The sequence below is a fragment of the Phyllostomus hastatus genome, unplaced genomic scaffold (genome assembly GCF_019186645.2).
Source record: "Phyllostomus hastatus isolate PE091 unplaced genomic scaffold, TTU_PhHast_1.1 phas_scaffold_93, whole genome shotgun sequence".
Taxonomy (NCBI): Eukaryota; Metazoa; Chordata; class Mammalia; order Chiroptera; family Phyllostomidae; genus Phyllostomus; species Phyllostomus hastatus.
Genome location: NW_025334042.1, coordinates 29170635 through 29185801, shown reverse-complemented (window position 1 = coordinate 29185801; position 15167 = coordinate 29170635). Strand labels below are relative to the sequence as shown.

Below are 15167 nucleotides of genomic sequence, written 5' to 3'. Positions count from 1 at the left end.
TGCATAAATTGTAGCTGAAATATTTTCAGGAAGGCAAGCTCTGCACTTGCTAATATTTCACAAGTTATTTTGTGAGTCTATTAAAAGTTATTAAAACTGTGCATTTTGAGACTACATTTTACAATTGAATGTTTTAACTAATGCAGATAACCTTTCCTTCCCACCGACATTATTCCAAGCTAAGTTTAACTATGTTTTAACCTCTGAAGTATTCTGAAAGGATCTACATCCTGTTAATGTTCTGTAAGAGGCACACATTATGAAGGATTTGGATGCCATTCAATTATGCATGGCTCGGTTTTAGCTTTTTTCATCTTACTCTCCCAGCTTTCTCTTCAGTAGGGCAAGAGTGACTAATGGCCTTTCAGTAAAGCCCTTAGTAAATTTTTCTTTCAAGCCTACTACTTATTGTTAAGGTCAACTTCATTAGTACATTTATCTTATTTTTCAGCCAAAAATATGTATACTCAAGTGAATAGGCCTACTGTCAACTTTCCTGTCTACATCCTGGAAGAGAAGGAATCTTCTACATTAATTGATGCAATTAAATGATGCATATACTCTAGGCTGTCATGTAATGGAAATTTCAGGCTATTGCTTCCACTCTGCTCTTCCTAAACCCTGTGGCAGTGATTGGTACCAGGCAATGGAGTACGAATGTGATCCCAAACCCAAAGCACAAACAAAGAAATTTAAATTTACCTCTGTTAAAATCTTTGAAAAATTGTTTTTGCAATGTAGGCCATGATACACTTGTAAGAGTACATGGAGAATCATATCAAATTTGATATCTTAGGACAGGGAAGACAGAGGTGGAGACCTTCTGAGTTTTGTGCTTGTGTAAGGAAAAGCAGTGATAGAGTTACTTTAGTAGCTGGAGCACAGTTTTCAGAATAGGCAAGACCTAGTTGAGGTTAAAATTTTATTTTGTTTCTTTTTATATTAACTAGTTTTGAATATTTATCAGCAATATCCAACTTTAGTTGCTTATGGTTGGATGGATCTCTCTAAAAGGAAAGTCACCCAAAGTCACCTTTCCCAAGAAAATGTACTTACTCCAAACTGTTATTTGTCAACCTTAATTTATAATAGAACCAGGTTTAAAGTAAATTAGGTCGTCAAAAGGATACAATATTGATATATAGAAAGTCTTTTAGTTGGGATTGTTATTATTAAAAAGCAGAAAATATGTTCTAAAAGTTAGGAAGAATTTTAGGCAAAAAAATAAATATCACAAGAGAAATGGAATTGAAGGAATGTAAAAATCTGAGATAAACTTCTTTATGGTTTTAAGCAAATAAAACTATTAAGTAAATGGGAATTTTCATATCCTATCAACTCTTTTTAAACATATTTACATTTTAAACTAATTAAAATACTCATACGATCATTGGTGAAATTCGGAATTCCTTCTAAGTAATTATTAAGGTGTACTCAAGAAAAGTCTCCAAAATTGGTAATCTGTTTGAAGTGGTTGTGCCTCAAGTATAAATCACTTGCTTTTCAGGGTTGACCTGTTTTGACTCTGTTTTGTTTTGTTTTTTGCTGTTGTAGAAGAATAAGCTTTTGCTTTGTACAATAGTATTGCACTTCCTTCTCCAGTATCTCTTAACTTTGAGGGTCAAACTTAGCTCAGGATTTTTAATGTTCTGCATAATGGATATACATGTTTCAGGAAATCATGATGAAATGTATAATAATGTAATCACACTTTAATGAGATTGCCTGTGCCTTTTCCGGCAGATACCTCCACTCAGCTATGATCATATACCGTGATTTGAAGCCACACAATGTATTGCTTTTCACACTGTATCCCAATGCTGCCATCATTGCCAAGATTGCTGACTATGGAATCGCTCAGTATTGCTGCAGAATGGGGATAAAAACATCAGAAGGCACACCAGGTAGGTGATAAGGTTTACTTGAATATTCCCTCTTCAAGATGGACAAGTCCCTTCCATTTGTGAGGCAGGAGAATGAGAACACTGGAGCCTAGCTTACTGTGTTCAGACACTGCACTTTGTGTGTGGGTGGCTGTGCCCAGTACATTATTATTTTGATTGTTGTATTCTGTAGGGCAAAAAAATTAACTTATGTAATTTTGGGGGGGGGAGGGGGTGAAAACAAAAACAAGAATATTTTTGTCATGTTATATCTTAAAAGTTGGACTTTTAAAATGTTTGCATCCTCTAGAGATGGTAAAAAGGAACAGCAAACATTTTAATCTGGCTACTGTTGACACCTACCTCAAAAGGAGGCAATCCTAGTTCAGGTTCACAAGCTCTTTTTCATAACTCTGAAACAGTTCAGTTATTGGCAGGGACCACAGTGCAGTGTCTGTCTACCTTTTAAAAGGTAAATATGGGATGGATACTGTCAACTTGAAGTAACTTGGAGACCTTTAACTTTAACTCAAATGGATGTATTACATCCTGTTGGGGGTGACAGTTTATTCTGGGTCCTGTGATAGTTGCACTGTTGACCGAGATGGATTCTGACTGATGGCTTCATCTCATCCATAGAAATGCAACACTCTTTGGGTAAACAAAATGTTAGTCTTTGGTTATACACTATCATCTGATAGAGATGATGAAACAGGTTCTGTTCATACTTCTCTGAAAGTAAAAAAGGAGGAAAATATATGTTTCTGTGCATTATATGATCTATAATAAGACCTAGCTCACAAATTTCTCATATTTTTGATCAATGGATGTTTTCTTAATATACTTATAACATTTGTTAAACCAAGGCTATCTGAAAAATTACTTCTAAAAATAGTTTTTAGAAAATGAATATTTTCTCAATTATTTAAATAATTGTTATGATAATTCTCCAAGGAAGAATTATCCTTGTTTTTATTTATTTATTCATGCATTTGGCAATAATTTATTGAAAGTTAACCAAATACCAACTGGTGCTACTACTTAATAGCTGTTTAGTATCCATCAAGATTCATTTTCTGGGGCTCAGTTTTCATTTCTGTAAATTGCAATGAGGAAAATAACGCATATCTCATGGGGTTGTCTAAGGGTAAAATGAAATAATCCATATAAATAGCACAGAACAAGGATTGGCATATTGCAATGGCCTCAAGTATGTTAACAATTACTCTTGTGGTGAATTTTGGAAAGGTGCATGAATAAATGTACATTTTACCCTCCAGAAGCACACATTCTGCCAGGAAAATTAAGGCTGGAAGCAAATAATCATAAAGCATTATGTCAGTTGCAGTAGGAGATCTAGTTCAAAGTGTAGTGGTAGTCCCAAGGATCATATGATACTGAGCTGTAAGTCGACAAGACTTCCTTCATGGAGAAGGTGATTCTGGAACTATATCTTAAAAATAAGCTGGAGGCTTGAAAAAGAAAAGGAAAAAAAGAATGGGAGGAGACATTCCAGGCAAAAGGTAATAAAATATAAAATGACTTGTCTTATTCAGATAACCGCAGGAAGTTTGGTATGGGTTAAGTGATCGATGGAAGATGAAGGGTTATTTAGTTAAGTGTTTTCAATTTTGACTATTTGTTAGGTAACATGTAGAGCTTTAGAAAACGCGTTCACTGGAGCCGTATCCTTCACAGTTCTACTTTGTTAGGTGTGGAGCAGGAGCTCTCATTCTGGCCCCACAGTAAAGTTCCTGAGAGTCAGTAAACATGAATGGAGTTTAGACTTACATTCAAATTTTTAAAAGCAATGCCAATTGTTTTGCATTGATCTTTCTTAGCAGTGCACATTCTAGGCATTGTAGTGGATTCTGAGGTTACTGAGATAGATGGGCCTTAGTGAACTCTTGGCTGTCTGGAATATTAAAAATGGGCTGTAGAGTCCATCTGCCTGGGTTTGAATCCTTGCTCTGCCACTTACTAGCTGAGACTGGAGAAATTACCTAACATCTCTCCTGGGTTTATGCAGTAGGACCTAATAATAGTATTTGCCTTTGGGGATTGTCGTGGAAATTAAATGAGAAATTCAGACAGTGTTTAGCACACCACCTGGCAGTCCTAGCTTTCCTTGCCTTCTTGGACTCTGCTTTGTGTTCTCAACTCCTAGGGTAGAAGGTGGGGATGGTTCTGCTTGTATTTCCCTTCCCTGTACTGGGGACTGTTTGGGGGGCACTCAGAAGACTTACCTTGTTTGTTTGCTCTCTCTCAGGGTCACTGTCCTGTGCTCCCGATGTCCAGTGTTTCATATATTTTGTCTGATTTTTTCACGGGTTTATACAGGATGATAAATCAAGTCCAATGTTATTCTCAGCTAGAAGTGGAGTAACACGTTTCAGTCAATGACAGCATGTACATTTGGGATTCAGTTAGTGTTTAACATCTCTAGTCTCCAAGGCCATTGGTGCCAAACAGGGTATCTGTACAGTGTGTCACTGTGCTGCACGAGGACCACAGATCATTTCAGTGTTAGATCATAGGTCTTGTTGCCATATTGGCCCTTAGTAAAGATGCAGAGAGTGTACCTAGTTCTAGTCTTTCCCATGGGTAGGTAATGTTAAAAGGGTTTGTTTCCATCCCAAATTAAATTCAGTGGTGAATACATTGAATTGATGAAAGTAACAAGTATAGTTAAATATAAGGTAAAAATTTTACAAGAACTCACAATTGCTGTTCTAGGGAAGTCCTCAGTGATAGGGATACACATATTAAGGGTCTATTTTAGAACTCTCTTAATTACTCACACAATTCTTTAGTTTCTGGATTGAGAATGATATGGCTATGTAGGAAAATGTTTTTATTCTAAAGAAATACATATTATCTTTAAAGCTTAAATATTGTATCTGAAACTTAATATAATATGTGAAATATTACATATCATGTATATAATTCTATATAGCATGTAATAAAGATACATATGTTTGTTATATATGTGTATTTGTGTATGTACTTGTATACACACATGCACATTCACACACACCCAGAGACAGCAAAAGAGAAACAGAGGGGGAGAGAGGCAAATGTGGAGAAGTGGCAAGAGTATGTGTTTATCTGTATGTGCGGAAAGAGAAAGATAGTGAACGAATGTGGCACATGTTAACTAGAGAATGGTAATAATGAGTATAGTAGGGACTCTCATGCTCAATTTTGACACTCCCATCCTTTGACTCTTCCTGACCTTCCAGCCTGGTGAAGGACCACCGAGCTTCATCATGCTGGTAAACTCTCTGTCAAATAAAACTGTTTCCACATTTAATTATTCAGTCCTTGAAGGCCATGCATTAATACTTTGTTATGTTGTTTTGGCTGTATATTTAAACTTTATAACAATCATATATGTTCATTGTAGAAAATTTGGAAGTCTTAAAAGAAAATAAAAGCAAACTATACTTTCAGTACACGAAAATACTCATTGTTACATTTGGATGTATTTCTTTGTTGCATTCCATTATGCATATTCTATCAACTTTTTATTTTGAAAATGTTTAAGCCTATAGAAAAGTGCAAAGAATAGTACAATTTGTGCTCATACACTCTTGTCATAAATTCATCAGTAAACTTTTGCTGCACTGTTCTCTTTCTCTCTGTGCATGTGAATATGAGTTTTGAAATTAAGTACATCATGCTATGTCATCCCTGAACACACTGACATGTGTTTCTTAGAATAAGGATATCTGTGTACATAATCTCAATACCATTATCACAACAAAGAAAATTAATTTAGTTGATTTTTGTTATGTATTTCGTATTTTGTTACGTACTTCATAGTAGACTTTGTCTACTCTGAATTATATCATGCATTTTCTCTTCACTTACATTGTAGCATGGCATCTTAACATGATTTTTAAGTTGTTATATAGTATACACTTTAATTAAACTTCTTTTATGGTTGAGATTCTTTAGATTGTTGATATTTTTAGTATTATGAATACTGTTGAAATTACTTTTTTTCTGAAGAATTTAAAAGCAATTTATCTCTATTGTGGAATGAAAGATTTTATTTTCCTTTAAGAGAATCTAAGACTTGGACTATCACATGAGAAAGAAGGATTTTATTTGTTTTAGACATGGTTTCCCTTTTATTTTTCTACTGGGTAGAAAGAACAAGGTAACAAGTTCCCAAAATAATGAAAGCATTGGAATTTTAGCCAAGCTGAGGTCATTTGAAATATAGGAAAGCCGACCATTCCTCTGTTTGAAACACTTTCCTGGGAATAGTTATTATTAGGAATGAGAATAAAATATGACAGGGTTTTTTCCGATTATGTTTCACTTCTTTAATTTTTAACATTACTTAATAAATATTATTGAAGTTTTACCTTTATTATTCTTCAAGATCGACCTTGGGATGAAATGTCTTGGGACAGGGCTGTTAATTGCTTGATCAGGGTATCTCCTCATAGAGATGACATGGCCTACTTTAGAATTCATCTCTCAGACTCTTCATTAGCATATATGTCTAATTACATAGCTCTTAGGTATATGAGCTCTGGTTGGAGCATACTTGTTAATATATCTGTTTACTTGCAGGGTTTCGTGCACCTGAAGTTGCTAGAGGAAATGTAATTTATAACCAACAGGCTGATGTTTATTCATTTGGCTTACTACTGTATGACATTTTCACATCTGGAGGTAGAATAGCAGAGGGTTTGAAGTTTCCAAATGAGTTTGATGAATTGGCAATACAAGGAAAATTACCAGGTGAGTTTTATTTATCTACAATAGATATTTAAAAATACCAGTAGCTTCATTTTTAAGTTATTTAATTATAGCTGTATGCTTAATTGATTTCACAGATGATAATTTTTTGTTTAGTGCATGAATTTACTTAAATACTGTGACACACAAATAAAAATCACATGAGGTAGGTAGCAGTTTTAGGCTTTTTTAAAATCCCAAATTAATATTGCTGTATTTGGCATATATTAAGAAGAATACTCAGAAAAGGATATTGCTATTAAAACTTCAGATTAGTGCCTTCTTGTTCTCATAAAAAGTTGCTGTGTGCCCATTTGCCTGGAGTATTTTCATTTTCTTGGAGTGAAATAATTTATATGCAGGGATGGAAGATTCAATTTTATAATAATAATTTTTAGTAGTAAATGTTTATTAGAATTAGTGAGTATGTAATGAGTTCAGATCTCATGTTGAATGGTTGTTCATGCTTTGAAGAAATTCTAGCACATTGTCATTCATTCCTTGAGTATTCAGTTCCCAGGACAAAGTAGATTTTTTAACATATTTAGTTGTATCTCATATTTGCTGCTTTTCCTTTCATTTAAGAAATATTTTTAAGTGTACAACATGTACCATACACAAGGATATAGCTTTAACTATCTTCTTGTGGGGGACTTAAAAGATTCCTGGTAGGAGAAAATTTATTCTCACTTGCATAAACTTTAGACACAATCTGGGTCATGTCCGTTACTTACCAGTTAGCTTCCCAGTGAAATCGTTTAGATTTCTATTTTATCTCAACAAGAAGAGTGGTATATCTGTTACAAAAAATGAACATACACAAACTGACTGTGGGGATATGAGGGTTAATATTCAAATAGAGACATTTATTGAAGAAGATCCAAGAAATATTGTACATAGGACAATGACACACATCAATTCCCTTCAAAGTAGGCACCTTGGGACACAGTTCTCCCAATCACCATCAGCTGCCACATCGTAATTTCCTGAATCTCATCGACAGTCTGAAATCTCTTCCCTTTCAACAGTGATTTTAGTTTTGGGAAGTCACAAATCTGGGCTTTAGGGACCTGAGTCACCTGGGTGATTTGATGTTTCACAAAAAAACTTCAGGAGACATGATGCACAAGCAGGCACATTGTCGTGATGAAGCTGCCAATCACCAGTTGCTCATAGCTGTGACCTTCCACATCATTCGAATACTTTCTGAGGAGGAATGTTCAGACTTAAGACAAAATTTGATGTGGATTTTTCTGAGGAAATTCCATACTGTTTTCCACAGTGGCTGCACCAGTCTGCATTCCCGCTAACAGCACCCTAGGGTTCCCTTCTCTCCACATCCTCTCCAACACTTGTTTGTTGATTTGTTAATGATAGCCATTCTGACAGGTATAAGGTGGTATTTCCTTGTGGTTTTAATTTGCATCTCTCTGATGGCTAGTGATGCTGAGTATCTTTTCATATGTCTCTGAGCCCTTTGTATGTCCTTCTAAGAGAAGTATCTGTTCAAGTCTTTTGCCCATTTTTTTTTATTGCATTGTTTGTCTTCCGGGAGTGGAGTTGTATGAGTTCTTTATATACTTTGGAGATCAAACCCTTGTCCAAGGTATCGTTGGCAAATAAGTTTTCCCATATAGTTGGTTCTCTTTTCATTTTAATGCTGTTTTCTTTAGCCATGCAGAAGCCTTTTAATTTGATGAGGTCCCATTTGTTTATTCTTTCCTTTATGTCCCTTGCTCTAGGGAACATATCAGTGAAAATATTGCTGTGTGGAATGTCTGAGATTTTCCTGCCATTGTTTACCTCTAGGATTTTTATGGTATCACAGCTTACATTTAAGTCTTTATCCATCTTGAATTTGTTTTTGTGCATGGTGTAAGTTGGTGATCGAGTTTCACTTTTTTGCATGTAGCTGTCCAGATCTCCCAACACCATTTGTTGGAGAGGCTATTTTTACTCCATTTTATGCTACTTCCCCTTTTGCCAAATATTAATTGACCATAGAGACTTGGGTTTATTCCTGGGCTCTCTGTTCTGTTCCATTCGTCTGTGTGCCTGTTCTTATGCCAGTACCAGCCTGTTTTGATTACAGTGGCCTTGTAATACAGTTTGATATCAGGTATTGTGATCCCTCCTACTTTGTTCTTCTTTCTCAAAATTGCTGTAGCTATTCAGAGTCATTTATGGTTCCATATACATTTTTGAAATGTTTGTTCTATATCTATAAAATATGTCATTGATACTTTATTGGGGATTGCATTGAATCTATAAATTGCTTTGGATAGTATGGACATTTTGATAATGTTAATTCTTCCAATCCACGAGCATGGTACATGGTCCATTTGCTTGTGTCTTCCTTAATTTCTTTCTTCAGTGTTGTATAATTTTCTGAATACAGGTCTTTTACATCCTTGGTTAGGTTTATTCCTAGGTACTTTATTTTTCTTGTTGCTTTATCAAATGGGGTTTTCCCCCTGATTTCTGTTTCTGATATTTCATTGTTAGTATTAAAAAATGCCTTTGATTTCTGAATATCAACTAAAAATGAGACTGCCCTTTGACGTGGCAGTCGCACTCTGGGATTATATCCTAAGAACCCTGAAACACCAATCCAAAAGAACCTATGCACCCCAATGTTCATAGCAGCACATTTTACAATAGCCAAGTGCTGGAAGCAACCTAGGTTCCCATCAGTAAATGAATGGATCAAAAAACTGAGGTACATTTACACAATGGAATTCTATGCAGCAGAAAGAAAGAAGGAGCTCCTACCCTTTGCTACAGCATGGATGGAACTGGAGAGCATTATGCTAAGTGAAATAAGCCATGCGGTGAGGGACAAATACCATATGATCTCACCTTTAAGTGGAACTTAACAAAACAAACACACAAGCAAAATACAACCAGAGACATTGAAATTAAGAACAATCTGACAGTAACCAGAGGGGAGGTGGAAAAGGATAAGGGGAATATGGAGGGAAGGGTTTTCAGGAACAACTATAAAGAACACATGGACAAAACCAAGGTGGGGTGGAAGCAGGGGAGTGAGGTGGGGATGGCTGGGGTGAATTGGGGAAGTGGTGGGGAGTAAATGCAGACAATTGTGCTTGAACAACAATAAAATACTTTTTAAAAAGGAAGTATTTAGCCCTGGCTGGTGTGGCTCCCTGGATTGAGTGCCAGTTGGTGAATCAAAGGGTCACTGGTTTGATTCCCAGTCAGGGCACATGTCTGGGTTGCAGGCCAGATCCCTGGTAGGGGGTGCACGAGAGGTGCACTCCCAAACCACATATTGATGTTTCTCTCCCTCTTTTTCTCCCTCCCTTCCACTTGCTCTAAAAATAAATAAATAAATTTTTAAAAATTTGATACAGATTCATTGCTTTACTCAGTTATTTTGAATGTGATGGCCACATAACACACATGCTCACTTACCAACATCTACCACCCCCACTGACTAGTACAGTGAAGTCATCATTGTTTATGCATGTACATTCCAGTCCACTCTCCTTGGCTGCCAGGTTACAACAGTGTAGTGAAAGTCATTCTAGTTATATTAACAATGGTTGTACTTTTTCCAGACAGACTATATTCACCTTCGATCAGTCATTCATCTAGTAAATAATTATTATTTAATTAGCTATGCATTGTATTGAGTGCCAAGAAATATAGTGATGGTGTTCCTGCTGTCATAGATTCTAGCAGAGTGAGGAGACATTAGAAGAACAATTAATAGTATGATGAAGGCTATGAAGACAAATAGAAAAACATGACTTTTACATGTTAGTAGAAGTTTTCCTAGGGAATGAATCCAAGAATGAGTAACAATGGCTGGACTTTTTCTGGACAGACCTTGTATTATTTTATTCAATTGGTACTACTGTCTTTTTTTTTTACCATAAAATTTCAAATCTTAAATGTCTCAAGTAGAGATAATGCTAACAAAATTAGCTTTTTAAATAAATAGATTCATAATTAATGTAGGGTTACAGAGATCAGTGTTATGCAATGTCTTGGTCTTTTCTATACATAGAGAGGAAATAAAATAATTGTTCTGGTTTTACTAATGTTCTAGCATGTTTCTGAATGTTTTAGATCCAGTTAAAGAATATGGATGTGCACCATGGCCTATGGTTGAGAAGTTAATTGAAAGGTGTTTAAAAGAAAATCCTCAAGAAAGACCTACTTCTGCACAGGTATTATTATAGACAAATTTATCAATATTTTGTTCAAAATGGCAAGTACATATGTATATGCACATGTATATAAGCATCTTCACATGTAAGTGTAAATAAACATATACACAGTTCAGAACAGTTGTGAAGCAAACTCCTATGTCCTCCCCCATCCCAGATGCACAATAAGAGAACATTATCACCACCCCAGAAGCTGACATATGTCTCTTCCTGATTGTGTCACTTCCCATTCCCTGTTGATTTAGCCACTTTCCTGGCTTTTGTGGTAATCCTTGCTTTTCTTTATGATTTTGCCATTTGGTTTAGTGCCTTGTATTTACAGTTCATTTAAAATGGAATCATAAGAATATACTTTTCTGAGAGTTTCCAGTTGTTCTCCTAACATTACTGTGCAGGCTTCATTCAGGTTGTTGAACACAGCTATTAGTTATTTTCACTGCTGTTATATCCCACTGTTTGAGTGCACAGCAGTGTATTTACTCCTGATCATGTCCATGGGTGTTAGTATTCTTCCCAGTTTTTTGGTATTATTAAACACTGCAGATTGTATGAGAATTGCCTTCTGATATGTACCCAGGAAATGAATTGCAGAATCATAGGATATGTGAGTATACATACTGTTTTCTGAAGAAGTTTAACTGTTACCACTTTCATCACCTATGTTATGGTAGCTACTTCTCTATGTCTTTTCTCTAAATTTTCATATTCTCTGACTTTTTAATTTTTTCCCAAATAAGCTCCATCATGTGTGTATTGATTTATATTTTTTTCTAGTTACTAATAAGTATGAGCATCTTTTGATATGTTGCTTGGTCATATATATTTCCTCTTCTTGGAAATGCCTGTTGTTTTGCTCATTTTTCTGGATTATTTGCATTCAAATGAAACAAGAAAAAAAGATTCTATATGTAGTATATACAGATTCTTTGTTGATTATATGTGTTACAACTTTCTTTTCTCAATTTTAGATTTATCTTTTTGTTTCCTGTAGGGTGCCTTTTGATGAGCAGAATTTCTTGATTTTAATACGCATTAATTTAACAATTTTTTATGGTTTTTACTTTTGGGTCCTGGTCATATTTTAAGAAATTTTTATTGTTTCCAGAGTCACAAAAATATTTACCTATTGTTTCTTCAAAAAACTTATAAATTTTGCTTCTGAGGATCAAGTTCTTAATCCATCCAGAATTGCCATTTTTACTGGATTCAGTTTCTTTTTCTCCTTATGCATAACCAATTCTTTCAGCTTCACCAATGAAATAGTCACTTCATTTTTTACTGTTGAATTATTTCCACACTCACTCTGTAATTTGTCAAAGATACATGCACATACACATTCTCTTCAATTGGTGAATTTACCTATTCTTTCTTCAATGCTATCCTGTTTTAATTCCTGTGGCTTTATAATAGTCTCATTTTCCTACTTAATTTTCTCCTTGAGGAATGCTTTTGCTATTTTTGAATTTAATTTTTAAATTTTAAAATATCTTTTTTAACTTTTATAAAAAACCTCATGCTTGGGATTGGATTTGCCTTGAGTCTGTGGACAATTTGGGGAGGATTATATCCTTATGATATGCAGTGTTTCTTTTCTTTTTTTTTAGGATTTTATTTTATTTATTTTTAAAGAGGGAAGGGAGGGAGAAAGAGAGAGAGAAACATCAATGTGCGGTTGCTGGGGGTCATGGCCTGCAACCCAGGCATGTACCCTGACTGGGAATTGAACCTGTGACACTTTGGTTCGCAGCCCACACTCAATCCACTGAGCTACACCAGCCAGGGTTCGAAGTGTTTCTTTTCTTGAATGTAGGTTATCTTTCTATTTAAGTCTCCTTAAGTTGCTTTCAATAAAGTTTTATAATTCTGCATATGGATCATAGACATTTCTTTTTCTGATTTCCATGCTCAAAATTGCTTTAAACTCAATCCTAGGCTTGAGGGTTTTTTTTTTCCCACCCAGATGATGGAAATAAATGTCTACAAATCTTCTTGACAGCATGCTTGTTAATAACAATTTCTTAAGGTTCTTTTACCCACTTCCTCTTTGTAAAGTTCCAAGACAACTTTTCTTTTATCAGCGAAAGTGGGAATGTGGGGTGGCTTTATTTCTGGTTTTCCTTTACTCTGAATATGCAGTCCTTTGGGGTCCCCACTGTATGGGAACTAGGACCTTTATTAGATGCTATATTGAGTGGACCCTAGACTGAATTTTCTTTCCTCTGGCTTCACAAGGTATCCAAAACCACAGATCAATTTTGCTTTCAGTAGACAAATATGCCTTCAGGGCAAGTTTGGCTTTAGTGCTCCTCAGATCTCTCTGTTTTGTGTGTTTCTATGAATTTGGCCTTAAATTCCTTATGGCTTTGTCATATCTTAAATGTTTCTAAGAGATTTAAAAAGTAACTTCTTAAGCACTTTAAATTGTTTTTAGCGGGGAGGTTTTCCTAATAACCATTTCTAGCATATTATTGGAAAAAGAACTTACATTATGTTTTAAACTGAAACAGATTTTAAAAGATCAAAATAAAAGCTATCTTTATGTTGTGGACTGCTGATTTTGTACAATAATTCATAGAAAAATTTTTGCTCAACTTTTAATTTCTTACTCAAAAATAGATGAATACATATACACTCACTTTGTCAAACATTATATAATCATTTTGGGTACTAACTTTACTTGTTTTTTAAATTTGGTTACCACTGGTCTTAATCACACAGGCTTTATCACAGTGAATTTTTCATAACTTAATTATTGTTTTATTTTTTCTCCCTTTTATTTTCAATTATACTTTACCAGTATTGTATATATTCTATAATAACTTTGAGTTTTGTTTTAGGTAGATGACATTATTAAAAAAAACTTTGACACTTAATCTTTAAAATACAGTGTATACTAAGCGAGATGGGTAAACTCATCACGTTAGTCAGATGAGTCAGTGAGATCATAAAATCTTGCTCCTTCCTGTTTCCTGACTCTTAGTTTTGTTTTTTTTATGGAGGCTCTACACTCTCCCTCTAGTTCTTTAGTGCTCGAAGGGAAAACATAGAAACAGAATCTAGAGGTGATTTGTGAATTTTGTTACCAAGATCAAAATTTATTTTCCCTTCAGCTGGTGGAAGATCTCTTGTGTTGTTGGCCCAAGTGTTCACCTTCAATGTGACGTGTCTGACCTGCCAAATGTCTGCCATTGGCTCTTTTCAAAGTTTCCTTTCTTTTCTTGTTATAAAACATAACATATATACAAAAAGAGTATGTGTCATACACGGGCCAAATTAAATGTTATTTTAATGTAACTGTATCTATAGTTTTGGGTTATGAATCCAGTTGCTGTTGGTGGGTCGCAGTGCAGGACACAGGTTTAGGTTTTTCCTGATAGAGCTGTAACATTTAAGGGCTACCTGCTGCACAAGCATCTGATCTTTCTAAAGGGCTTGTGTTAACATGATGTGTGCTGTTTTATTTTTAAACTTTCTCTCTCAGGTGTTTGACATTTTGAATTCAGCTGATTTACTCTGCCTGATGAGACATATAGCGATCCATAAAAATGGTACCGTAGAATGCATGGTCGCTACGAGCCATCACAGCAGGAACGCCAGTGTCTGGCTGGGCTGCGGGAATGCAGACAGAGGAGAGCTTTCCTTTCTTGACTTAACCACCAAAAGACTCACTTCTGAGGTAAATTCAAGTACTCTTTAACCTAGACGTACTACAGAAAACTTACTTTTGTGGATTATTATTTCTTAAAAATTTTATTTTTCAACTACAGTTATATTTAACAGTATTTTATATTAATTTTAGGTGTACAGCATAGTGGTTAGACAATTTTAAAGGGAATACTAGGTTAAAAAGTTATGTAGGTGGAAATTAAATAAGAGCTAATTTAGATGTATTATTACATTGGCTTTCTGTTAGAACAAGAGTATTCATGTGAAGTTAAATAGTATGTGTTTTGTTTTGAAATTGCAGAATATGTGTATCTTAGTCTCTAGAAACAGAGTCTCTAGAAACAGAGACCAAGATAGAAAATCTATGCAAGTGATTTAAGGAAAACATTTTAGGAAGTATGGGAAGCCAGAAAGAGCAGGGAGAAAAGCTTAGCAAAAGCATAGTTTCTGAGGGAGTTTAGCTTCAGACTTCCTCAGAAAAGTTCTGTGAGCTCCATGAGAACTTCCTCAGAAATCTATGAAAAACTCTGGAGTGTGAATAGCAGCCTAGATTTATCCCTTTACCAGGCAAGGGGGTCAGTCTTTCATTCCACACATCAATTGGTCCTTAGCAGCAATCTGCCCAAGGAGAGGGTCCGTGTGACCTCCCAGCTATCTGGGTGAGCCA

The 15167-nt window shown here is 35.2% G+C and overlaps 1 protein-coding gene across 2 annotated transcripts in view; it reads left to right on the top strand.

The window, feature by feature from the left end:
- Positions 1-15167, top strand: part of LRRK2 (leucine rich repeat kinase 2) — a 135098-nt gene that overhangs the window by 104934 nt on the left and 14997 nt on the right. For both annotated transcript variants that reach the window (XM_045829139.1, XM_045829138.1), the window contains exons 41-44: positions 1744-1904; positions 6471-6641; positions 10734-10834; positions 14316-14510. In XM_045829139.1, coding sequence (XP_045685095.1) covers positions 1744-1904; positions 6471-6641; positions 10734-10834; positions 14316-14510 — 628 coding nt within the window. The remainder of the gene's footprint in view (positions 1-1743; positions 1905-6470; positions 6642-10733; positions 10835-14315; positions 14511-15167) is intronic.